General features: G+C 48.8%; 3 protein-coding genes across 15 annotated transcripts; 1 reads left to right on the forward strand and 2 right to left on the reverse strand.

The window, feature by feature from the left end:
* Positions 1–973: 973 nt before the first annotated feature.
* On the forward strand, positions 974–9,756 carry NDRG2 (NDRG family member 2). Of its 11 annotated transcripts, none has more exons than XM_012752660.3 (17): positions 984–1,069; positions 2,671–2,737; positions 3,457–3,537; positions 3,872–3,913; positions 4,286–4,391; positions 4,566–4,686; positions 4,869–4,931; positions 5,891–5,951; positions 6,140–6,226; positions 6,422–6,478; positions 6,656–6,759; positions 7,413–7,457; positions 7,726–7,777; positions 8,024–8,071; positions 8,291–8,326; positions 8,490–8,541; positions 8,765–9,756. In XM_012752660.3, exons 3-17 carry the CDS (start codon positions 3,463–3,465, stop codon positions 8,929–8,931), a joined length of 1,116 nt encoding a protein of 371 aa, XP_012608114.1. In that variant the 5' UTR covers positions 984–1,069; positions 2,671–2,737; positions 3,457–3,462; the 3' UTR covers positions 8,932–9,756. The 11 variants fall into 11 exon arrangements, with proteins under 11 accessions (XP_012608115.1, XP_012608121.1, XP_012608114.1 ...); XM_012752659.3 differs by lacking the exon at positions 984–1,069 and adding an exon at positions 1,606–1,732; XM_076004204.1 differs by lacking the exon at positions 984–1,069 and adding an exon at positions 1,879–1,897.
* Positions 9,757–15,316: 5,560 nt separating this feature from the next.
* SLC39A2 (solute carrier family 39 member 2) lies at positions 15,317–17,956 on the reverse strand. 2 transcript variants are annotated; one of them, XM_012752866.3, is made up of 4 exons: positions 17,639–17,956; positions 17,324–17,454; positions 17,039–17,086; positions 15,317–16,594 (listed from the first exon to the last, which is right to left on the reverse strand). In XM_012752866.3, the coding sequence occupies exons 1-4, from the start codon at positions 17,751–17,753 to the stop codon at positions 15,962–15,964; spliced, it is 927 nt and encodes a 308-aa protein (XP_012608320.2). In that variant the 5' UTR covers positions 17,754–17,956; the 3' UTR covers positions 15,317–15,961. The 2 variants fall into 2 exon arrangements, with proteins under 2 accessions (XP_012608320.2, XP_012608321.1); XM_012752867.3 differs by having other exon boundaries at positions 16,465–16,594; positions 17,039–17,081.
* Positions 17,957–19,026: 1,070 nt separating this feature from the next.
* Positions 19,027–25,154, reverse strand: METTL17 (methyltransferase like 17). 2 transcript variants are annotated; one of them, XM_012752824.2, is made up of 14 exons: positions 25,001–25,154; positions 24,697–24,850; positions 24,476–24,610; positions 23,527–23,608; positions 23,185–23,266; positions 22,806–22,879; positions 22,254–22,348; positions 21,803–21,873; positions 21,507–21,614; positions 21,170–21,238; positions 20,109–20,159; positions 19,761–19,853; positions 19,345–19,529; positions 19,027–19,270 (listed from the first exon to the last, which is right to left on the reverse strand). In XM_012752824.2, exons 1-14 carry the CDS (start codon positions 25,079–25,081, stop codon positions 19,165–19,167), a joined length of 1,386 nt encoding a protein of 461 aa, XP_012608278.2. In that variant the 5' UTR covers positions 25,082–25,154; the 3' UTR covers positions 19,027–19,164. The 2 variants fall into 2 exon arrangements, with proteins under 2 accessions (XP_012608278.2, XP_075860324.1); XM_076004209.1 differs by lacking the exon at positions 19,761–19,853.
* Positions 25,155–25,999: the final 845 nt, after the last annotated feature.

The raw sequence follows: 25,999 nt of genomic DNA on the forward strand, positions 1-25,999 counted from the left end.
TGCGCCAGTTTCTGGGGGAAAAGTTATGAAGGGAGTGGGAGAAGGGAACAGAAGAAAACTTGGGTGCTCCAGATTGGGGGATGGAGGGGGAGCCCTTACATTTGGGGTTGTTGAAGGCTGGGTTTGAGCCTGACCAGTTCTCCTACTCTGGGTCACCACCTCCCTCTTGGCCTCTCCTTCTTTCCAACAGACCCTGCCAAGTGGGGATGAAAGGGGCATTGATGCTCCTTGGATGGGAGGGGGGTTGCGGGTGGTGAGGGTGGTGGTGGGAGGGTGGTTCCCAGGCAAGAGCGGGGAGGGCAATTTGGGGGTCTTGGGGGGGCAGTTTGTACTAGTGTTGCAGTTGGCAGCTCAAGTTCCATTGGCCATTGTTCCCAACTGGCCTGGTGCCCAGCCCCCGAAATGGCAACTCAGGAACCAGGCTGAAGGGGGATGGGGTGGGGATGATCCTGGGATTGGGGGAGCAAGAAGGGGGGGCAGGTGGGGAGAAATTCAATCTGGTTTCCTTTTGCTTAAGGCAACTTCAAATTCCCTTAGCCACATCAACTATCGAGTTCCAAGGAGCCTTCTTCTGAGGGGCACGGGGAGGGTGCATCTGGTGTGTATGTGTGCGTGCGTGTGAAGTCTAGGATAGTAAACCCACTCAGGAACAGGGAAAGACGGGGCAGTCCCTGAGACCATCGCCTTGGCATTGCTATTCAGCCGGTCTGAGCTGGTCTCTCCCTCCGTTTCTTGGCCGGACTGGGAGGGGTTAGCGCCCGAAGCCACAGGGTCTCTTGGGTCCCAGCCCGGGACACAGTGTCCTCCCCAAGCCCCTACTCCACCCGCGCAGGGTTAACTCCGCCTCTGCGCCTGTTTACTCAGGAGTCAGAGCCCCTGGGGGTCCCCGGCCCCTCCCCCGCCCCCCTTGAGGCCTTGACCCGGGAGTCCCCGTTGGCCATCCTCTCCCCCCTCCTGTGATCGCCCTCTATTTATAGCGGCCCCCCACATTCCCCGCCCCCCTCCCTCCTTGTTGTCCAACTTCTCGCCAAGCAGCCGGAGAGCAGGCGTCGGGACGCAGCAAAGAGAGGTACCAGGACCCTGGGCGCCAGGGAGTCAGAACTCCTGCCCCTAGACGTCGCCCCCTACTCGGTGCTGGCACCCCTGCCCCTCCCAACCGGCGAGACCCCCGCCTCTTTGGCTACGATGCCCACCCACCTCCTGCTTCCTTAACCTAGCTCTCTGTTTCCGGGCGGGCGGAGTCGAAGTCATAGGGTGTCTGTACCCTGGGTTCGTCTTCCCCACACCCGTCCCCACCACTGGGTCTGGGGGCGAAAAACGGAGCCAGAGTGCGACAGGCAGATCCAGGTCATGGATGGGGGCGCAGTCCAGGGCAGCCGAGGGATCCCTCTTAGGGTTAAGCGATCCCCGTACACCCCACACCGCCCAGTTCGCGGTCGGGGGGGATATTGTGGGGAGCCCGAGGGGAGCCTGGAAGCATCCAGCAGTTTGCTCTTCTTGGAGTCTCCCCACCCCACCCCACCCCCGCCCCCAGCACAGCCCCTCCCTGAGCGGCAGTCTGGGGCGGGGTAAAAGGGGGGGCGTGTTTACTGGGGGTCCGGGGCGGATCTGCTGGGAGCTGCCGGCCCGTGGGCGGGCTGAGGCGGGCCGGGGGCGGGTCTGCGGGGAGCCGGAGCCTGGGCGGGCCTGAGTCAAAGGCAAGTGAAGGTGGAAGCGGCCGCGGCGGCAGCAGGTAGGGGGAGGGGCAGGCGAGGGGCTGCCGGGCCTGGAAGGCGCCAGCTGGGCCGGTGGGCGGTTAGATCCCAATCCCCTGGAGCCGACCGCTCCCGGGAAGAGGCCGGCAAGGAGGGGGCGCTCGGCTGCTGCGCACAAAGGCTGAAGCTCTGCAAGCGGCAGGGTGTGTTTGGGGTGTGCGCGAGGTTGCGTGCAGAGTCCAGGGCACACCAAGCGGGCGGCGCAAAGGTGTCGGTCCTCACGCGTACAGGCAGCGCGGCGACTTGTAGGGACAGGTTCCAGGTGCTGGGCCCGGCCAGTCCCCTTCGTCCTACCTATCCGTTCCCAGCTGGCGCTTGCCCTCGCTGGCCGTCGGGGGGGAAACTGGGAGGAGATTGCGGGGCCGCTCTCCCCTCCCTTTCTCCACTCGCGGGACCTGCAGAGACTGGGTGGAGGAGAGAAGCGAAGGCACGAAGCTTTTTTTTTTTTTTTTTTTTGGTTTGTTTTTAAGTGGAGAGAAACAGTCATGCTCTGCTGTCGTCATCTCACTAGACAGCTGTCAAAAATCTAAGGGATCACTTAGTTCCCGTTTTCTGGTTTGCAGATAGAAGATTGAGTGCAAAAGTAGTAACTGACTGGGCCAAGGTCACACTGTTAGTGGCAGAGCCGAAATTAGGATCCAGAGGTTCTGACACAGCCATGCTCTTTCCTCCACATCAGCACTTCCTTCTCTCCTCCCCCAGCCTGGACTGATACCTGTTCTGTGTTGACACGCGGGCCCCTCCAGCCTGTATTGATTCTAGTGCATGCCTAGAGAGGACGTGCTCTCTGGACTGGGGGTAGCGATTGGGGAGGGTTAGTGACCCCAGGAGTCTGGGTCTTGGCTGAAGCTCTCTGTCCCTAAAAGACCCGGGGTCTGTCTCCCATGTCATTCACCTCATTGCTGTGTTTTCTCAGACCCCAGAGTCAGGAGGAGTGAGAACCCTGACCCCTAATCCCACTACATCCAGCCAATAGGAGCCCAGTAAGTGACCCCACCCCCAGGCTGCAGATTCCTTCCTGTGCAGGTCTGTCCAGGTGCTCTGCTCCTCACGCCCTACTAATGTTGAATGTATGCTAATTTATTCACAGTTGGGAGGGAAAGTGGGGTGGGGGGAGAAGGGAAGCATTGGATCTGTAGGACACAGATGTCCCTCTTTTGTTGTTTTTCCCCTCCCTGCATTTGTCTTGTTGCTTTGGTCACTTTTGAGCCCCCTTTTCTTTGAGTTTCTGACCTTGGGGCTTTAGTTGAAGGTCACAGTGGATTGTGAAGTTTCATTACTCTGTCCCTTAGTACCTTTAGAGTACCCAGTCACTGAGCTGTGAGTTTCACCCTCTACCTGAGTGTGGGGTGGCCCCTAAATATAGCCTGGGAAATCTGAGCCTGCTGCCCCACCCTGGTATTTCAGTCCAGGACAGAGGAGGGAGGGGGTCCGGAGTTGTGGGTGTTGAGGGGTGACAGTGAGGATGGCTACTCTGAAGAGGACAGGTGTCCTGATTCCTCTTCCACAACCCCTCCTCCCAATCTGCCTGGGAATGGAGCTGGGGCAGGGAAGGCACTCTGGCTGTGCTGGAGTCGAGTTGTCTTCAACTCCTGGGTCCCTCTGCACCCTGTGCCATCCTGTGCTGAGAGAGGAAGCCTGGGGTTTGAGGTGTGGGGTGTGGAGATAATCTCCCAATATTGTTGTTTCCTCACCCTGCCAGGCCACCATGGCGGAGCTACAGGAGGTGCAGATCACAGAGGAGAAGCCACTGTTGCCAGGACAGACACCTGAGGCAGCCAAGGTTATTAGAGACCCTCTGACTCCCATGCCCCAATTCCAGACCTCTAAGCATCACCCTCGCCTCCTGACTTCCCAAGCCCACCGATCTCATTTTAACCCACACCCCTACTTTCTACACCTCTACCCAGGTCTCTCTCCCCACATGCTACAGTTGGGAGTCCAGGTCCTCGTCTTGTCACTGCACTAACCTTCATCTTCTCCATGTCTCTTTGTGTCAATCTCATTCTATCTGTGGTCTGTCGGTCTCTCTTTACCTATCTCTTTGTGTCTGTCTCTCCATCTGTGACTCTGTACGGTCATGTGTTTCTGTATCGTCTGTGTGTGTCTCTCTCCAGGAGGCTGAGTTAGCTGCCCGAATCCTCCTGGACCAGGGACAGGTAACAGCTCGGGGGCAGTCCCTGGGTGGGCGGAAGGCCTCTCCTCTCCCCAAGTAGAGAGAGGGCCCCTACCTGGCTCTTTCTCCTCTTTTCACTTCCTTTCCTTCTATTCTAGTCCTTTCCTACACCCATCTCTCCACTCTCCTTCCTTCCTCCTCCTTTCTCTCTTTAATCTTTCATTACTCTTTTCCACCCTCAAACTCATCTTCCACTGTCACCTTTTCCTAAATTCTTGCTGATCCTATTTTTAATTCTTTGTTTCCTTCTCCTCTTTGCCCACCTCCCCAACTCCCTGACTTTAGGGTTGTTCCTTCTCTGGTCCCTTTTCCTTTCAGCCTAACTCCTACCTGATGGTAACCTATTTTCCTGCAGACTCACTCTGTGGAGACACCTTATGGCTCTGTCACTTTTACTGTCTATGGCACCCCTAAACCCAAACGTCCAGCGATATTCACCTACCATGATGTGGGACTCAACTGTAAGGACCTTCATTTCCCCTCCCACTCCTTTGGGGGAAGGGTAAAAACCCAGTGGAGGGGGAGAGGTCAGGGTGGGCAGAAGGTATCTCCTGGCATGAAAGAGGGTGGGTTCTGACTTGTGGACACTTTTTCCTGTCTCATTCTATTATTGGGGTGATGTGGATTCTCTTTAGATAAATCTTGCTTCCAGCCACTGTTTCAATTCGGGGATATGCAGGAAATCATTCAGAACTTCGTGCGGGTTCATGTGGATGCCCCTGGAATGGAAGAGGGGGCTCCTGTGTTCCCTTTGGGGTAAGAATGAGCTCTTTACCCCTTCACTGGACTGTGAGGCACCGGGCAGGAGTGGGGAGGATTGGACGGGGGAGGAGGAAAGGGAGGGCAGTGGTGATTCCTGGAGAGGAGGAGAAGGACATCCTGGGGTGGGGCGTTCAGGGGCAGGTTGGTATGTTCCTTGACACAACTGTCTTCTGCAGATATCAGTACCCATCTCTGGACCAGCTTGCAGACATGATTCCTTGCATCCTGCAGTACTTAAAGTGAGAGGCCTGGGGACCCCTCCAAACCTGAATTCTCTTTCCAGCACAAGGGGACCCTTAGAACTCCTGGGTCCACCATGGTTCCTGGGCTAGTTCTGGCCTCTGACCTCAATATAGCCTTTCTCTTTCATGCTCCCAACTTGATCATTGTAAGGAAGGGCAATGGATTTGGAAAATTGACTGCAGTCAGCAGAGTAGCCATAATGGACGGAGGAAAGGAAAAGGAAGGGTTTATGTTTGGCGTTGCCACAGGCTGAAGAGGGGCTTCTCTGATCAGAAAGCCAGGGAGGAAAAGAAGGGGTGACATAATCCCTGAGGAACCCGATAGACCTGTCTCATTCTCTCCCACTCCCCCTCCTTCACACCCACACTTGGTGAACTGGGAGCCCTGTGAGGACGGGAGTGTGGGGGAAGGAAGAGAAAGCCAGACCAAGTGTTTTCGGCATGCAGAGGGACTCCCGGGTGCTGTTCATGGCTCGGCTTTTCCTAGGCACCAGGACTCTCAGTGGCTCTGGTTCACCTCGCTGCCTCTGTTTCCCCCACTCTCCCTGTTGTTCACTAAAGTTGTGTCTGTTTTCACATCTTGCTTTAAGTTCCATTCTTCTGCTCTAGAGGAACCAGGAACTAAAGCAAAACAAGTTGAACTAGCTCCTGGAAATTGAGAATGGACAAAGAGCAATCTATATAGGAAAACAGTGCGTCTGGTTGGTTGGTTGGTAGATGGGTGTTTCTTTTCAAGACACTAACTTTCCAAGAGGAATCGGGGTATAGGCTTCCTGATTACCAGTGCCAACCTTTAGCTCCTTGGACCTTCTTTTTAGCATCTCCCCAAAGAAGGTCCCTTTCTGTCCTTTATGCCCATGGCCTCGGGAAGGAGGGTGAGGAGTTTGAAGAGATTGGGCTGTGGCAGGTTTTGGACCCCAGAGCCCATGAGACACACATTTATTTCTCTTTTACAGTTTCTCTACAATAATTGGAATTGGCGTTGGCGCTGGAGCCTATGTCCTGTCGCGATATGCTGTAAGAAATAAACCCCCCCACATGAGGGAAAAGAGGGTGTAGACTGATTAGGAGAGTAATGTTCATTAGTGTGTGTTTGGGGGAGGGTGGGGGTCAGGCCCTATGGAAGTCCAAGAGTGGGCAGAGCTCAGTGGAGAGGGGATAAGGCCATGCCTGTTTCTGATTTCTTTCCTTCTGCTGCCCCTCAGCTTAACCACCCAGACACAGTTGAAGGTCTTGTCCTCATCAACATTGATCCCAATGCGAAGGGTTGGATGGATTGGGCAGCCCACAAGGTTTGGAGAGCCCTGTGTGCTGAGACCAGGGTGGGGGTTCCCCTTGTGTGGGTCTAGTGAGGCTCCTCCAGCATTTAATGGACCCTGGACTTCAAGGAGGGGGGTGATGGGGCAGGAAAGTAAAGCTGGGTCACTTTGCCTGTGCCTCTCCTCCCCATAATGTCCTGAACTTTCTCACTTGCCCTTTCCTCATAGCTAACGGGCCTCACTTCTTCCGTTGCGGAGATGATCCTCGGACATCTTTTCAGCCAGGTAAGTGGTCGTGGAAGATGGAGGGAGTAGAAGGGACCAGCAGGGACCTGAATGCTTAGGGTGAATTCCTTAGCTGGAAAACAGGGTCTGGGGAGGGAAGAAGGCTTGCCGCTTTTCCCCCAGTAATTGTTGGCTTCTCTTTCCAATCCTAATTTTTCTCCCTGTTCTTTCCTTCAGGAAGAGCTGTCTAGAAATTCCGAGTTGATACAAAAGTATAGAAATATCGTTACACATGCACCCAATCTGGAGAACATTGAACTGTATTGGAACAGCTACAACAAGTGGGTGGGCTCTGTGTGTGTGTGTGCGTGTGTGCGTGTGAAAGAAATGTAGAAGCAGTGACCAGGCGTCACGGGGGAAGCACAGAAGAGGAGAGGGGAGTCTGGGAAGTATGCAGTGTGCAGGGAAGGCAGGCTTGGTGCACCACTGGGGCAGCTTCCAGACAAAGCCAGTGGAAAGAATTGTGAGGAGCCGTTCCCTTTCTCTTGTTTACCTCCCTTGGATTTTTGGATTCCCAGAAGTAAGATGATCTCTTGTCCTGTGCCCTCCCTCGCCCTTTGCTACTCTCTGACCAGGGATCTAGGGACAGGTGACTACAGGGGTGTGCTTGGGATCTGTCTGCCACCTTCTCCTACAGTTTCCACTTTTTTTTTTGAGACAGAGTCTCACTGTGTTGCCCTGGCTAGAGTGCTGTGGCATCGGTCTAGCTCACAGCAACCTCAAACTCCTGGGCTCAAGCAATCCTTCTGCCTCAGCCTCCCAAGTAGCTGGGACTACAGGCTTGCACCACCATGCCCGGCTAGTTTCCACTTTTGTCAATGTGTATTTGATCATAATTTTTGGGAGGAAGATAGCTTCCTCATGGGGAAGTTAGCATATATCTGGGTGGATAGCATTGCCTATCTAAAATTCCTACTCTTTAACCCCTCTGTAGCCGCCGGGACCTGAACTTTGAGCGTGGAGGTGATATCACCCTCAAGTAAGACGTTAAGAGAGAAAGCTTTGCTCCTTCCCCTGGGGTCCGCTAGGTGCTTACATCCCTTAGAAGCAGGAGAGAAGGGAATTTCCGTGTCACCTCCCACACCGTCCTCTGTAGCAAACCACTTCCCTCTAGGTCTTCCTCCTTTGAATCCTCTTGGGGGGGCCAGCAGGGGGAAACAGAAGGCTGTTCCCGCTGTGCTTCTAGGAAGAAGCAGGGGAAGGGGTGCTAGGTGCTCACTGCCTTCTCCCCTACACAATGTCTCTAGGTGTCCTGTGATGCTGGTGGTAGGAGACCAAGCACCCCATGAAGATGCAGTGGTTAGTAGGGGATTTGGGGTGAGGAAGGGAAGGTTTGGGTCCTAGGGTGGTGGTCAGATGGGTACCTTGCCAAGGGGATAATCTGTTTGGCACAGGGAGATCAACTTTTAGGTATTAAGAATTTGATTCCTGGTAAGAAGGACATGGGTAGGGGGGCTGACAGGAAAGGGACTGGGACCTGGGTCCCTTGGAGGGGGGAGTCACAGGGAATGTGACCTCATTCATTCTGCCTCATGCTTACTGCAGGTGGAATGTAACTCAAAGCTGGACCCCACCCAGACCTCGTTCCTCAAGGTCAGTACCCTGCTTCCTGGCCCCGGTCCAGAGCCATATGTCTTCTCTAGTGTCAGCTGCTGAGCCTCCAGGGCCCCGCACGGGAGCAAGTGAGGTGAATGAAAGATAAAGCAAAGGGGCTGGAGTGAAGCAGCTAGAGAAGAGAGACCCTTTCCTACCTCTGTGCAGCTCACTGGATTAATTTGTGTATCACTTTTTCTGGGGGTTCTCTCCTGACAGATGGCCGACTCCGGCGGTCAGCCCCAGCTGACTCAGGTGAGTACCCCTTCCGTCTCTGGGATGGGGAAGTGGGAAAGGATAGTGGCACTGAACTCTGCTCTTTGCCACACGCCCCATCCCCACACTGCCACAGTCTTGGGCTCCAGCTCTGCCTCTAACCTCATCTCTCCGTCTCCTTCTCCTCGCTGTGCTTCCACAGCCAGGCAAGCTGACCGAGGCCATCAAGTACTTCCTGCAAGGCATGGGCTACAGTGAGTATGGGGACAGAGGCTATCGTGAGGACAAGGATTGCTGCACGAGAGGCGGGAGGGGCACTGAGGGGGTGGAACCATCTTAGGTTAATTCCTGGACTCACTGCCACATGCCAAATCAAGCTCATTGGCTGTGTCTCCATCCAAGCCCACTGAGTTGCCAGCCTGCCTTCCGCACCTCCTCTTTCTGACCATGTATGTACGTATCCTTCTGTCTCCACAGTGGCCTCATCCTGCATGACCCGCCTGTCCCGGTCTCGCACAGCCTCTCTGACCAGTGCAGCTTCCATTGATGGCAGCCGGTCCCGTTCTCGCACCCTGTCCCAGAGCAGCGAGTCTGGGACTCTTTCTTCAGGGCCCCCAGGGCACACCATGGAGGTCTCCTGTTGAATGACCCTTGTTGCCCAGTGTGGGACCCAGCCCTCACCTCCCCCAGAACTAACCTGGGAGGTGCATAAGGGCATTGGGCCAGAGTAAGCAAGGGAAAATGGGCAGATTATATGGGGAGATGATCTTCATCTTTGCTACCCTAACTTTGACCTTTAACCTGTGATTCTCCCTAGCTCCTGGGAGAGATGTCCTAATATCTCTTAGGGACCCAGGCCCCTAAATTATCCTTCCCCATTTTTGTGTTAAGGTGGAGAGGGTATGTGTCCTCTCTCTCTGATTTAGGTGTCTGTAGATGAGGGATAAGAGGTTGGTGCGGTTGTCATGGTGCCTCCATCAGATTCTCCCTACTTATCCCATATTTGCAAGGGGAGGGGACTTGGGGCTGGGACTCCATTTACCAAAGCTGATATGGCTTCTCGTTAACCCTGCAGGCTGCCGAAAGGTATAGGCCTAAATGAATGTGTGTCAAGGGGAGACTTCTGGTGGGTTGGTGGTCCTCAGGATGTGATAGCAACATCCAGTGTGTAAAAAGGAAGTTGGAATGGGAGGTGGTGGGCAACGAAGGTGTCTGGGGGAGGATTGGCTCTAGGTGGGCAATAGGAGGGGCCTGGGGCCATTTGGCTGCACTAACTTTGGTAGCTGTAGGTGTGCATCTAGAGTGGGACGGGGAGGGAGCTAAGCTTGGGCTGGACTGCTTGGGGCTTGGCATAGGGGTGGAAAGGGCTACCCCAGGGCTCTGACCCCACTGCATTATGTGTGGAGGGTGCCCTCCTGTCTCCCACGACTTCTGCTGTAACAATAAACTGTAGAGGAATCTGAGCACCATTATTCTTCTTTGGGTATGCCTACATCCTGCCCCTTTTTCTATCCTCTTCCTGGCCAGTTCTCACATTCTCTTCTCAAAGGGACATACACCATGGGTGAGGGTGTATGTGGCATAGACACTTAACAAAGTATGACTGCATGGAAACTGGCCTCATTCCAATAGAGTGGTGTCTTTGATATTGCTAGTATTTTCAAGCTTGGGAGAGAGGAACTGCTTAGATCTTAGAAGGCTTCCTTATCAGTTATGGATCATTGAGAAAGCCCATAGGATTTCAGAGATGCCACCAACATCATGATCTCTGAGAAAGAATAAAGAAAGCTGACTGAAGTCCCCAAGTATGTCTTGCGACCCATCCTCCTGCAGAATCCTCCCTAGGGGTCACCAAGAGTCTGTTCTAGTCTGTGCAAGAGTCTGGATCAGCACAACCAGTAGACCAGGACTCATGAAGTTACTGTAGGGGTTGGGTTCCTCATAGTTCATCCCAATCGGAAGACTCTTTCAGGAAGGTCGCAGCAAAAAATGATTTCTTATTGGGAATTCCTCCTCCCCCATGGAATTCAAGGGATCTGGGAGCTAATTAGACAATGTTTGTGGTTCTCTAAGAAGCTTTTTAACAAATAGGAACTACAATCATCAAGAAGAATTCATATATTTTGCAGCTCATATATCACAGCTCATATATTTTGTGGCACAAGACGTAAAAATGAGAAGGCATTTTGTAGCATTATTGGCAAGAGCACTGTTGGATGGAATATTACAAGGTCATTTGCCGGACTGCTTTATAGAAACCCCACAGGCAATTATACTCTTTCCTCAATGAAACTGAGCTGAAGACTAAAGCAGTTTGATGTCTAGTGCTGACACACTGATTGATATGGAAGTGGGGCATGGAATACATTCTTGATTCTTGAACATTTCATCAGTCTCTCCCATAGGACTGAGTCTATTTTAAATGCAGTAGGCCAGGGCAAGCAGCAGGGTTAAGGAGTTAGGTATTGACTGGTGAGAGTGTGGGTGACCACATGCAGGGCAGGCAACAGAGTGTTGAGATGCCACACTGAAGAAATGGAATTGAAATCACTGGGGCCATCTAGCTCCTAGGCAAAACACGAGGAAAAGGCAAGAAACTACAACCAGCATCACCTTTACTGGTTATAGCTGCTGTTGTGCATCATGCAAGGGAAGGCAGGTCTTTTCTGCACATCTGCCTATGTAGAAATACTGTCAGCAGGACAATCTCCAGGAATGGGAGCAAATTACCTTTATGTGTACATATGTGAGCATGTATGGTATATATCTGTCATGTAGGTGGGTGTGTGAAATGGGTGGTGACTGTACGTCTGTCCTGTAGATGTGTCTGTATAAGAAACCTAGCAGGTAGGTAGAGAGAAAGATGCTCTCTGCTGGGAGCTAGTGGGAGTGGGGTGGGGTTTGCTGTCCTTGACCTACCTCCCTCTTTTGTTGGTCCTAATGTTCTAGTCCAGCCCATGGTGACACAGTGCCCCCCTGTGGTTGGCCTGGTTCTTAATAACTTTCCCCAGTTCTCAGGTCCCTTCCTAAGATTCTCCAGTCCTACAACCTCCTCGTCTTTGTGGTTCCACGCAGTGGCTATATGGGGAGGTCCTGATATCGTGGTCAGCTGCTCCTGTCCATTCTCAAGATCCAACCTCAGAGGCTCTGAGGAGAGGTGTGGTGATTTTATAGAAGCCGAACCACAAACTCCCTACTTTTTGTCTCTGTTTTGGGCTTAGGACACCTATTTCTCTCTTCCACTCATTCTCAAGGAATATGAGTATTTCCCAGACTTTAGGAATGAAGCCCAAGATAGTGAAGAGAAGATTCAATGGGAAAGAGAATAAAACTAGAAGAACAGAGTGATAAAGAGCCTTATGGTTTCAGCTTGAAAATTCTGCATCTCATGAAGAGATTTTAAAGGGCAAGTCACTGAAGGTACACACAAAACAGGGAAACTGCAGCAGGAGGGATAGGTGTTAGACATTAGAGTACTTTAATGGCTAGGGAAAATGCTGGAGTGGGAGATTTCTAGAGAGTTTTTAGGATTATCTAGAAAGTGAGAGTCAGTTCTGAGTAGAGGCCAGGGGTGTGGTGAAGGTAGATGGTGCCTAGAGCAATGGGATTTGTTTATACCCTCTCTCCTCACTAACATCAGAATTGTCCCCAATTTGGATAAATATACAGTAAAAGTAGAATGCATTCTGTATTTGACATCCAACAAATCTTAAGACAGTAACTCAGAACACAATTAAAAATTTTAAAATATATACAACTGGCATTTTGTAAGCATTCCCACAGACTGAGGGATGGTGCCTGGGGTGTCATCCCTCTTTGCACCCCTTTCGTTTCACCTTTTCATCTTTGCTAGTGGCAATGGACTCCCCCTCAGGGCAGTGGGGGACCACACTCAGACATGCTCAAATTCTGGCAGCTATTCCTTGTACCCTATCAGACCAGAGCCCGGAGCGAGGGACTGTTTCCTGTAGTAAAGGTGGCAAGATGCTCCGAAATTGGCCTTCCTGGGTTTTGTTCCTGGGTATGTCTTGCCCTTGACTGGCCTCCCACCCTGCTCCTGCATATTCCCTGAACTCTGCTGCCTCATCTTTCTTTCTTCACAAATTGTTATCCTATAACTGCACTATCCAAATCAAACCCTCAGTTTGAAAGTGAAGGGAAGGTGAGGGAGTTCTAAAGGGTTATTTCGGAGAAAAATTTATTGGTGGCAGAAATGGAAAGCTGGCTACAAGAAGGAGGGTGGTCCGAGGCCTTGTTCTTGTTCTACTCCTGTTTACATGTAGGTAAAATACATGTGCTGGGGTGGAGAATGAGGAGTGGGGAAGAGGGACAAGGACTGGGGAGACTTGAAAATTGTCCCACAAGACTTCTCTCCTGACTATTCTAGCTAGCTTCCCCTAATCTCTTCTCCCATCCTGCATATCTTCCCTCCTATTTTTATTTTTCAGCTCTCATCATTCCAGCTATCATCTGTTACAGCCTGTCTCTTAGGGCTGAGTGAATCAAGGCTTATTCCTGGATCTGGTTTCTAGTCGCCATGCCCCCACGTCTCAGCTCTCCCTCCTGTCCTGTGGTTTTTTTTTTTTTTTTTGAGACAGAGTCTCACTTTGTTACCCAGGCTAGAGTGAGTGCCGTGGCGTCAGCCTAGCTCACAGCAACCTCAAACTCCTGGGCTCAAGCGATCCTCCTGCCTCAGCCTCCCGAGTAGCTGGGACTACAGGCATGCGCCACCATGCCCGGCTAATTTTTTCTCTATATATTAGTTGGCCAATTAATTTCTTTCTGTTTATAGTAGAGACGGGGTCTTACTCTTGCTCAGGCTGGTTTCGAACTCCTGACCTTGAGCAATCCGCCCGCCTCGGCCTCCCAGAGAGCTAGGATTACAGGCGAGAGCCACCGCGCCCGGCCTGTCCTGTGGTTTTTATGCCTGTTCTTATTGGGGCCTTCTTGTTTCAACCTCATTCAGAAATCACATTCATCTTCTGCTGCCCTATAGCCTTCTCTGGCTCCTTGTTGGGAATTTATGTCTTTCGAAAATGATCAAAGATTATCTCCTTTTCCTGGTCCTGATCTTCTCCCCTGATATTATCTATATGGAGCAATTCTCTATCTTTATTCCAGCTCTTGATACAATATGGTTCAAACTAAAGATGGTTCTGGTCCTGATTGGTAAGAATTTTGGGAGAAGGAAAGGAAATGGCCTGGGGAAGGAAAGTACGCCTTGATGGCTGAATGCAGAGGAGGCTAAAGGGGAAGGCAAGGGCTCCTGGGATAGTAAAAGGCAGAAGTGCATGACTTACCCATGCTGCTAATATCCCAACCTCTGACTCATTTACCTCAATGCTAATAGCATCAGTGGTCCAGAACATGATCAAGAGCCCTGACAGTCTAACGTACTTCTCCTTAAGTCTCCTTTCTATAGCCATACAGATCCTCTGTACTAGAAATAGGCTCTCTGGCTTCCATATAATTGTGTCCCTTCCAAAATCTTGGCAAAATCACTTCAGTTGTGAATAGCAGAGAATGGATGGTATGTGTGGCATCTTCTGCTTGCCCCTCTAGATCTCTTTATTATGCTTTATGCCCCATGAAGCTGATCTCCCTGCAATGTACCAACAGACATTTTTATGTTCTGGCTTCTGTTTGGGTTTGCCCAGTATGAGGTATTAGCAGTAAATCAAACAGTAGGAGAGTTTTCCCCTGGTCTTTCCTTACTGGGTCCCTGCAGGTTGGTTGCATCCCTGACTGGAGGCCACAGCTTTTATTGGATGGCCGTCTCTACTTTCTGGTAGCTGCTCCTTCTCTTCAGCCTAGGTAACAGCATTGTTGTTACTCAGCCCCATGGTATTGCATCATCATTTGTTGCTTTGTTCAAATCCTGCCCACACCTTACTAAATACTCCCTTACTAATCTTGCCTCAATTATCCAATGTACTATCTGCTTTCTTCTGGGATCATATCATACAGGTTGGGGAGATGGGAGGGGGTGGTAAGGTAAAGGTAAGAAAAGAGAAGAGAATCTATATATTGAGATTTTCTTAAGATCATAGAAACATGGGCTTGAAGCCTAGCTAGCTTCAAGCTAGCTTATGTGACCAAATTATTTGACTTTTCTGAATGCCAGTTTCCCTAGACTTACTAGGGGGATAATATCTACCTGTCAGGGTTGTGAAGGTACAATAATGTATGTGAAAGCAGTAGCACAGTAGCAGGTGCTCAATGTAGAAACTGTATTATTACTACTATAACTAAGTACAGTTCTGAGTATATTACATTACTGCATTTAATACCAAATGGAAAACACAACAGGATGGTGCTTCAAACAAATTATTTCCTGTGTTAGACACATCTATCTATCTATCTATGAATCATTCATTTTAGCCTAAAGCTTGCCTTCTCACTGATTCCTGGGTGTGTAAACTGGGCTTGTGAGGAGGCTAGTATTTCTTACTTTGTAGGGAGGGGAACAGCATGGAGAGGAGACAAAGACGAGAATGAAATGCAGGAGATCTTATCTGTCTGTGTTAAGGCTACTTGGGCTTCCACACTGAAAATACTAGAAGGGGCAAACTGGTGAGGGCAATAGAGCTCACAAGGCACCCGTTCTCTTTCCCTATTTCTCCACTAAGTCTGAGATATTCCTTGATCTCATAGCCTGGGGGCGAGGCAACAGTCATCCTGTTCCTCCTCAATTCCAGACAACCTGCTTTTGCATTTGTCCTTAGCAGTTTTTAAGAGAAGCAACACACTATAAGGGTTACTCAGACTGAACGACAATTTGTAGGGCAGGCAGAAGGAAAGCTACTAAGTCCGGGCAGAGCCAAATAATCACCCCAGGCATTTAATACCTGGCGCCTTTCTCCCTCTCTAAACACACAGCTTTTTAATCCCTCAGCACGAGGCAGCCGGAAGGAGATAGAGGGCCCAAAGAAGAGCAATAGTATCCCTGAAGCCACACAGGGCTCAGTAAGAAAAACAGGAACGTGATGGAAATAGGCTCCATTTAGGCTATCTTGAGAGTCAGCTGGGTATGTTGTGGGTGGCTTACAATAGGTACTGGGAGTAGGGAGGGTGGTGAGTGTAGGAAAATGACCAATCCTCATGGTTTCTGTTTTTAAACTTCTTTCCCTTTAAATACTGGGGACTCTGGCTCATTTTCCCAACTTCTGAGGCTAAGGTGGGAGGGGTTTGCTGGAATTTCAGCAAAGCTCTCAGGCCTGGGGGCGTGGCTGGCAACTCACAGAATGGCTAGAAGCTCTAATTCCAGAAGAAAATACTACATCCAGTACTCATTCTTCCCATTCCACCACTCCCTGCACTAGGCAGCTTCTAGGTAACCAGGAGAAATGAAATAGAATATGGCTAAAGGAGAAGGGCAAAATGAACATTTTATTACACACAGTAGTATAAATGGGACAAGAGTCAACTTTGGAGTGGTCTCTATACCAATTCTCCAATTAATAGGCACTCAACCATAATATCTTTTTTTTGGTTCTGGGTGAGAAATGTGATCTCATATAAGGAACAGCTGGGATCCAGTCCATGAAGACAGTACCTAGTGAATGTCATTTAGTCTCAGTGAAGAAATGTCCAAGAGCCAAAGCCAGTTGGGAGGTGTCTCCTGGGGGTAGGGAGATCATCCTAGATAGGCCCGTCAGAAAAGCCAGGAGTCTCTCAGGCCCATAAGGCAATAAAGGCCATAAAGGCAAACCCAGCAGCTACACAGCCCCATTTGGCTAGAGGGGCCGCAGGACCAGCTAGCTCCCGGGGCAGAATTTCTAGGAAGGTGACATACAGGAAGGTTCCAGCTGCCACACCCTCTAACACGGCCTGGGTTAAGCCCCGCTCCTGTTCCGGGTCCCCTCCAACCACAGCCAGCCCAAAGGCCAGGCCTACAGGGGACATGAGAGCTAAGGATAGTATGGAGAACACGGCCCATCGTGATCCAGTGCCTATCTGTATCAGCCGCAGTCCTACACCAAACACTACGAGCACCTTATGAGCCAGGACAGCAAGGCAGAGCTGCAGGGTAGCTGCTACTGTTGGCTGCAGCCCTATAGCTAGACCTTCAAACACTGAGTGAAAGGAGAGTGACAGCAAGAGGATGAGGGCTCGGAGGGGACTCCGTGAAGGCGAGGGGAGAGGGCCATGGCTGTGGAGTTCCAAGATATCAGTCCCTCCCCATTGTTCCTCCTGCACCGTTGATCTTCCAGCAGCCCCAGGACAGCACTGCACTGCTAGCGACTCCAAAAAGAAGACAACAAAGAAGCCCAGGGAGATGATGAGCTCTCCATAGGGATACTCCATCTAGGAACAGAAAGACAGGCTGTGAAATGGGAAGGGAAGACAGTGCGTTGGACGGATGAGGGACTGAGAGATTGAAGAGAATGGGAAAATGTGGCAACACAACTTTAAAAAGGGTGGGCGAATGAAGCCGAGAGTAGACATGCACATGCAACAACAAGCATGTCAGAGGGACTAAGGGATACAATACCAATAGGGTTAGAAATACGGGGAAACGATGTGAAGCTCATCAGAGGGTCCAGGGAAATGAAAGAATAAAGTGAGAGCTTTTTCCAGGGTTCCATAAACCCAAAAAGGATTGGGTTGGCTCCTCCTTTCCTCTACAAAGTCTGAGCTGGGGAGAAAGGATTCTTGGTATTCCTCACATACTCCTCTCAAGAGGCCCTGGGGATAAAAGGACTCTGAATCTCCTCACCTTCCAGGTAGAGGCTGCTGGGAGATACTTACATAAGCTGAATCAACATCAGAAGAATTTCCCTCACTGTCTGTCCTGTTCTAGGGAGAAAGAAGCAGAAATTAGATGGGGAACGGAACAGCTCAGCTTCCTGTCTTTTTAGCAATACCACTTTCCTTAAAGCCCAATCTAACCTGCTTTCACCATTCCACAGGAAGCTGTTGCCTTCTGTCCTTCCACCCATGTCCTTTGCTCCATGAGTTCCCCACCTTTCTTTCCTTGGTTCTGTTTATCCTTTTGGCCTCAGGGCTCTATAGCTCAGCATCTCTGCTGCTCACCTGCGCCATAAGCTTCTGCAACTCTGATTCAATTTCCTCCAGGGCTTCAGCAGTCATGTGCATGAACCCTGCTCCCAGGAAAATACCAGCAGAAGTGCAGCCCAAGAGGCTGAGGACTTGGCGGTGTCGACCTAATAAAAAGCATAAGTTACAACCTAGTTGGCAATGAGGAGATAGACAAAGGTGAGTAAAGAGCAATGGGCAGCAACCATTATCCCAATCTTGGGGATGATGAGAGAATCAGAGCAAGGTATAAGGATAGGATTGAGGTGAGACACAGGTTATGGAACAAAGATGGGGCAGGTCTATCTATACCTGTGGCTGCATCAATCCGGAACCATTTGAAGCAGATGGGAACAAGGCCGCTGCCTAAAGTGAGAGCCAGCAGAGCAAACAGGCAGCCAATTTTTACTCCTAGTAGTGGCTCCATCTCTGGGATGCAGGATAAGCAGAGGCCTCAGAATGACAAATGGAGTTAGAATCTTTGGAGCAGAAGTGGTGTCTAAGGTGGTCAAAGCTGGAGTATCCACTCCCCTGAGTGTCAGGAGACTGCTGGTATGCTTTTTCTGTTCTGTGTTGCCTCCACTTGCGCAGCGCAGCATTGCATAGCTGACTGGGGCCCTGCCCCGGCTTCCCGGCTTCCCGCCCTCCCCTTACATGGAGGCCCCTCCCCTGGCTCACGCCTTCTTGAGCTTGGAAACCAGAAACTCCAGACTCCCTGCCAGACACAGCTCAGTTGCTGTCTTCTCTTCAAGGCCATGACTAATCTAAGGACTATGGAATAGTCTTAGTTCATGCCTGGGGTTGGTCTAATGCAAAATAGGAGTTTATGGTAGCTACTTCCCAGCAATTTTGTGCGGGGGGAGAATCTGGTCCTGCCTCACTCAGGACATTTGATCTAAGCCTTCTGTACCCTCTCCAGCCCACCCCAAATCTTATAGGTTGCAATGCTGACACCTGAACCATGCTCTTTCACAGAGCATTTGGGGCCACCTGGAGGTAAAGAGGTGGGGCTGAGAGGTGGTGTTGCTGCCACTCTGTGGGAACTAGTAGGAGAGGGGACTCCCCTTTAGTGTAATCCCAGAAAAATAGCTCCAGGCATGGAAATGCCTAGTAGGGAGCTGAGATTTCTATTACAACACTGATATTGTCACAACTTCTGACTGTGCTTGTTTCCTGATAAGAACTATGGGAGAGGCATTTTTAAGACAAAGAAAGTTGCTCTAGCCCTTTAAACAGCAGGGCATAGGGGAAATCAGAGATGAACCCGATAAATGAAAGGATCCTACCTGAATATATAGGGGTGGAGATGGGAGATTTGGTCCTGATGGGGATCAGCTCTCAATGGAAATGTATGGGGCAAACTCTAGGGTAGCTGAGAGACCCTGGGAAAGATGGAAGGGAAGGAGACAGAAAAAAATAGAGGTGAGGCAGCTGCTGGTTCTCCTATTCAGGTGGCCCATATAACAATCCTGAGACCTGTTGAGCCAGTTCTGAGACAGCTGGGGCCAGCTTTCCCCACTATCCAATTATCTTCTTGGGGATGTCCCTGTCTCTGGTAGAAGCAGTATTCTTACAGGAGAGGGTGAGCTGGAAATTTATGTGGAAAGCTTGGCACTGAAAATCTGAGGATTTCTTCTTTACAGGATAGGCCAGGACAACTGACACCCTAGACCTTTTAAGAATCACAAAATCCACTTCCATTCTTTAAAAAATGTTTTAATATTATTAAAATCTCAAAAAAACACAGACATCTGGGGGTACCACCATTCCCATCCTGGATACCAGGTAGCTTCAGCCTTGGCAGGCTTGATAGAGGAAATACTTATTACACATCCTTGTCAGCTCTCAGGGGGATCTTCAGCAGGGGATGGAGGAATCTTGGACGGAGTGATCACGGGTAAAAGATCTCCCCAGGAGCTGGAACGGGCACAGCGATACAAATCCCTATAGAAAAGACATGTCAATGTGGGCTGCAGGTTCTTGCCACTGCACACTAATTCTGGTCACATCCCCTGTACCTGCCATGCCGGCGGGCTGTGATCACAGCATGCTGCATGTTCCCGTCTGGACAGCACAGGTGACAATGCACATGTCTAGGCCGTTTAAGGATAGGTTGAGTGATGCGGGGCCAGCGATTAGCCTCCTCTGGAGAACCACGGGCAAGGATCACCATAGAGAACTTTTCCTCCTTTGGTTTCTTATTCTAAGATAAGGATATAGAGACTGTTTAAAGGAAAAAAATATGGGAAAAAAACTGTTTAACCCTTTCCCCCATTCCTGCAGTTCTTTTTCATACTGTATAAATCATGTACATGCAGGTTGTAAAGTCTCTAGTCTATTCTATGAATTCTCCAATTCCTCCCACCTCTGATTCTTTTTCCTCCTGCTTTCCTAAACTATTTTCTCCCTGCTGTAACATCCCTAGGGTACATACCCAGCTGAAGGGGATGGGATGATAAGCCTGGGAGAAGCTACAGGCCAGGAGCTTAGAGGCTGTCAACTGGGGACAAGGAAGTTCATGGGGACACTGTGAACACAAAGACATGAGGTGAGACAAAGGAGTCTTCCCTCATAAAATTTAGGAATTAAGAATGATAGAGTCATGTGGGGCCAGAGAGAAGGGAGGACTGGAGCAGGAGGTAGGGAGAGCCAGGGGAATCATTAGGCAGGAACTGGACAAGAACACAAAGGAGTGGAGAGTGGCTCAGCTTTACCCTCTCACTTTTCCTGGTCACACCTGAGTTCAGATATGTGTGCTAGGACAGGCAGAAATAATACTCACTGGAGCAAAGACAAAACCAGGTCGAGGGTCCAAAGTCAACTTCTCTTTTCCCTGAAATCAAAGAAATAAAGCTACGTCTGAGGGGTCTATTTTTATAAGTCAATTGCTGCACTCAGTAAATTGAGGACTCTTTTAACATTCAACTCTAATAATGACTAACTGTGTCCTTTGAGGTAAGCTGGCTGCATCTTTAATACTCTAAACAAAGAACTTTCTCTTAACAGCAAGAGAAAAGCAGGAACTTGGCACATAGTATGGTGCTCTCCCTTGTCAGCAACCTCCACTCTCAAAAATAATCCCACTCCAGGACAATTAAATTTATGATGATACACTGGCTCATACTCTGCCACAGGGACAAGGTTCTTGGCTGAGCAATGTCCTAGACTGGGGCCAGGAAATTTTATTTTATTTTATTTTATTTTTTTTTTGAGACAGAGTCTCGCTTTGTTGTCCAGGCTAGAGTGAGTGCCGTGGCGTCAGCCTAGCTCACAGCAACCTCAAACTCCTGGGCTCAAGCAATCCCCCTGCCTCAGCCTCCCAAGTAGCTGGGACTACAAGCATGCGCCACCATGCCCGGCTAATTTTTTTTTATATACATATCAGTTGGCCAATTAATTTCTTTCTATTTATAGTAGAGACGGGGTCTCGCTCTTGCTCAGGCTGGTTTTGAACTCCTGACCTTGAGCAATCCGCCCGCCTCGGCCTCCCAGAGAGCTAGGATTACAGGCGTGAGCCACCGCGCCCAGCCAGGAAATTTTATTTTAAAGGGCCAGAGAGTAAACAAAATCTGTTTCTGTCCCAACTACTCAACTCTGTAGTATGAAAGCAGTCACAGACAACAGAGACATGAATAAGCATGGCTGATACAAAAACAGGTGGCAGGTTGGATTTGATCCACAGGCCCTCATTTGCCAATCACTGCCCTATCACAATGACTTTATATGCCTAGTTTCCTGAAGAGTCACTCTTACCAATGTCTGACAGTCTCTTCAGTTTTCAAGGGAGTAACAGTAATTGATGACAGATGGGTGGGGGAATGAACGAAAGAGAAGGAACCTTACCTTAAGGACCAGGTCCCTAGCATCCATGAGAAGACAGTGCCCAGCTTTTGTTCCATTCTCCACCAATACCTGTTCACAAAAGGGGGAAATAAGCAAAAACCCTGAATTACATGAAAACATAAATGCCAGCAGCTCTGTAAGGGCATTCACAGATGGAGTAGGGGCCTAAATGGAAATGGGCATTATACATATGATGGGGATGGAGACCCTCAAAGAGGGATAAAGAGAACCATAAAGGACACAAATGTTCATGAATGAAGACAGTGAAAAGAAAAGACAAGAACTCCATGAAGCTGCTTTAAGAATTGAAATGAGGGAAAAAAGGATTTCGACTCACCAGGAAATGACCTGTCTTACGCCACAAGGTTTGAACTACCTCAGTGCGGGCGGCCTTGCTGGGCAGTTCACTTAAGGAAAAAGCTGATACCACCACATCAAATTGTACCTGAGGACCAAGACAAGGAACATGACAGGATTTAACATCTCCCCATTCCAAGAATACAAGTCCTAGCCCCTAAATTTCTTCTATGGCTTTCCTTTATCTTCTAATGCTCAACGCTGGGTTATAAGGCTGAGGCCAGTTTTCCACCTGCTCCACCTCACATTTAGAATACTCTAAACACTGCCACTTGCCTTGGGTGATACAGGTAGAAACTGTCTGAAAAAGACACCTGGAACATTAGGCTTCCCAGATTCTGAACCACCTGTGGAGGAAAGAGATGTGGCAGCTATAAATACATAGGAAGTTAACAGCCACAGGTATAAACTGATGAGCTATCCAAGTAAGAAACATGGCCCCAAGAATACAGCAAAATACTAGGTAAGAGTGAGATGCAAGAGGGTAAGTAAATATTAAAAAGTGCAGGGAGAATATTGGGTTTCCGGTCCTGTCAACCTTACCCAACCCATCCACTACCTAGCAAAGGCCTCTAACATCCTCTGCTTGACCAAAACATTGGAAGGAGACCAGATTCATCTTAACTTTTAGCCCTCTCCTCTATTTCCCAATAAAACACCCTTTCTAGTATTGCTTTGTTTAACTTCCTCAACTTTGAAAATGCTCTTCCTGATAGCTTGTCCTCACCTTTCAGTAGCTTTTCTGCCAAACCCAACATGGCAGCTGAGCTGTCCACACACACATATTCACGTAGGCTCTGGCCCCAAGTACTGTGAGCAGCCCTAAGATGGCAAAATATAAATCACCAATTTCTATGACACAGAGTCATCTCTGTAAGAAACCCACTTACTTCCAACCTCATTCCTGGGAAAACAGAGTATTATGTTAAAATAAAATATTAACAATGTTATTTTCTTACTTCATTTACAACTTCTGAAAAAAAAAAGGCAGACTCAAGAAACTATTTGTAGGCAAAAAAATTTGATTGATATGCAAAACCTATGCCCTATACTAAATTCCTTTCCTTTTTAACGTTTCTAAACATTGGCTATTTTTCACTTGATACTTAGGTAAAACCATATACTTTCTTCTGCCCTGTCTAAACTGAGGAAGAAACATTCTAGGTTCTCAGTTTTCCTATTCTCCCTCTGGTTTCCTAGTCTCTTGATATTGGAGTGGTACAAGTATGGCTCCCTAGAGCTAGAATTGAAAAAGGAAAGGATGAAGAAAGTTACTCACCAGGTGACAGAACCAATGCCAGAGCCAAAGTCCATCAAGGTTTGTGGCTGGAACTCTGGAATTCGAGTCCGGATCTGAAGAAACACACAACACCCCACAGTAAGGTAAGTAGATATTTATTTAGGGCCTTGGTAAATATGAATTAGGAGACTATGACAGAAAAGGTAAGATGTGAGTGTCTTTTGAGAATAGGAAGCTCCTAAAATAATGATTCTACCAATAAACTTTTCTTGGTCATAGAATCCTTTCAGAGTACAAAGACAGCCTCTTTAAAAATACGCACATGCAATATCCTAAGAATCCTTACCCCAGAAGATTACTTTATGAATAAGGGAACTGATGGTAAAAGGGTTCAGGCTGGAAAATAAGGGACTTTCACCTCATGGAATGCTCTGGATACTGCTGCAAAGCCACCATCCAGTCTTGCTGCCATATACACTAGGCTCAGTCCGTCATTGTAGCTGCCATAGAAATAAGCGTTAGACCTACTTGGAAATAACTGCAATCCCATAATTACCTTCTAGATTTTCAGGAAATGATGTCTTTGGAAAGGGCTCTTCTAGCTCAGGCCTCTCACTCTCCAATACAGAAGGGTCCTGGGGAACCTTAACCACCCAGGTAGCTTTTTAAAACACGACATTGACTGTGTAACTGTACTCCCCCAACTCTCTTTTTGCAGTCCAATTTTTCTTTCTTTTGCATCTTTTCTAGCCCCCCTTACCTCAGTTCTTGCCAATGGTAGGTAGTTCTACGTAGGGCACGTAGCACTGTTCCATGAAGTTTCTCCTCTGTCTGAGATAAGTCTGGGGTGAGAACAAGGACTGGAAGTGAGGACCTAGGGAGAACAGGGCTCAGATCCAATATTTGAATATACTGCCCACCCAATCCTCCCCTAATCCCACTGGAGAAAAGGCAAACCTAGAGAAAAATTTCAGGTAAGCATAACAGTAATACCTACCACTACCAGAGTGTATCAGATAGTATTTTGTCTCTGACAGCAGGTTAGAAACAAACCCTAACCCACAGATTTTGTTTTATGTTAAAGGGAAATGTGACAAAAATTTAAAGAAAGGATAGGATACTTTGTACATTCCTCACTTCACCAGTATTTAAGATTGTGACAATTGCCAATATTCCTATGGGGAGGAGAAGAGCTTGAAATCTTAAGTCTCAGGACTGTGTTCAGCTCAGTACCATTGAGCAGGTATCTACTTATCACCTACTCTGAGCCAGGAATTCTCCATTGTGGAGTATGTGGGGAATACAAGATGAATAAAACGCAGGTCTACAATACGAAGGAGCTCCCAATCATGAAAATAAATTGATGAGTTATGTTTATCTCCTATCCCTGAAGAGGGTTTCAGTACTGAACAAGAAGCCATACAGGGACTTTAAAAACCTAGAAGGTCCTAATCCAGTGGACTTGCAGGAAAACAAAACAAACATCTGGATTTCAACAGCATACTGGGGCACTCTCACCTTTATCAAAACCCCAAAGGCAATCTCTGGAATAATCTACCTTTTCTTACTAAGGCATTATTGTAACAAGTACTCTTATCAGAAAGTCGAATAAACTGCAGTATCTATTTGAGAGCCCGTAAAACTATGTCCTACTCTTCATTTCCCACTGATTCAATTTGGCTTACTCTTCAGTTACTCTTAAGCCCTACCTGGGTTGTCCAGAAATTTTTTCTCAAGATCCATAGCTCGTCTTTGCAACTCCTCTGGCTCCACAGGCAAATGTCGGCTCCAGAGATAATTGGTCAGTGTTTGCACTTGTTTCTCCACATTGCGCATTGCGCTCTCTAGGAGCCAAAGATGAAAAGCGGAATCACTTCCGTGCAGAGTCCCATTTTTTTTCCTCCAGCCTCCCTTTCCCGCCGTTACTCACCCAGCAGCAGTAACTGCGCAGCGTCTGCCAGTGCCTGTGGCAGTCGCACGTGCGGTAGGTGCAAGATACCAGGGTGCTTGCGATAGCGCCTCTTCTCCAGAAAATCGGACTTGTTATCTACCTGGGTCACGCCAGGCACAAGGGCGGCGAGAGTCTGCAGGCCAGAAAAAAAAGCTGATTGCCAGGCAGAAAGGAAGGTCGCGGGCACTCGCTAGGAGGAAGGGCTGTCAAGGGCACATCTTTGGAGTAAAGCTGTCCTTGGAGATCCAGGGTCTCTCTGAAAGCAGGGAAAATAGGCACTCACGCGACACTGGGGAGCTACTTGAAGGCCGCGGCACCATCGGCCTAGTTTCACTAGGTACCCAAGTCCACGCGCGGTCGCCATGGTTCCGGAGGTGAACCGGAAACGGAAATGTACGTGCCTGTGACGCTCAGTCACAATGCCGCGGCTAGTGTCCTTCACGGGACTTCGCCAGACAGTATCAGCCAATGAGAAGAGCGAATGTTTGCTAGCAGCCAATAAGCAATTGATATGCAAATGTCCTTAAGGCGGAAACCGTCCGAGGGCGGGAGTTGGGAGGCCTTTCAGACTTCGTCAGCGGGATGCGATGTGGCCTAAAGATTGAGTTTGAGCTTGTCGCTGGGGCCGGAAGTCTAGGGGTGGAGCGGAACGGGGTGGGCTGTGGGACTGTTTCTTTGGATGTATTGATCACCTGTGTTTCATGCTTTTCTCTCTGGAGAACTCTTGAGTCTTGAATTGTTTTGTTGTGTGAAAAGGGGAGAATGCAGTAACGCTAAGATGAGATGAGAAAAACTAGATTTAGGGGACTGAAGATAACAAATTAATAGTTAGTTTTTAGATAGTTAATAGTCTAATAAATATTGAAGCTAGGTTTCAATAACAGGTTTATCTTTTTTTTACGTTAGTTTCTCTTCAAATTAAACTGGTCTTCTTAGTAAGTTAACATAACACTATGTTGTCAGATACTATGCCAAGAAGTGGTACATAATATTGTCAACCTTAAATAACAAGATTCAGGAAATGTGGTTAAATGAGTATATTCGAGCACAAAGCTTGAGTACAGCCACTTAGGAACACAGTGTCCAAAGAATGGAAGCCAGTGCTCCAAATTTAGGTAAAGTTTGGGAAGCTTAATGGGGTTTCAACATATTCCACACAACAATAGCACTTACAACAGTCTGATTAGCTGAGGTGAAGTTCTTTTGGGGAAAGGTGTTTTTAACATTCTGCACTGAAGGTCTAACAGTCATGGGATCTTTTGCGCCATCTGGTCTGAGTTAT

This window comes from Microcebus murinus, chromosome 6, assembly GCF_040939455.1.
Source record: "Microcebus murinus isolate Inina chromosome 6, M.murinus_Inina_mat1.0, whole genome shotgun sequence".
Classification (NCBI taxonomy): Eukaryota; Metazoa; Chordata; class Mammalia; order Primates; family Cheirogaleidae; genus Microcebus; species Microcebus murinus.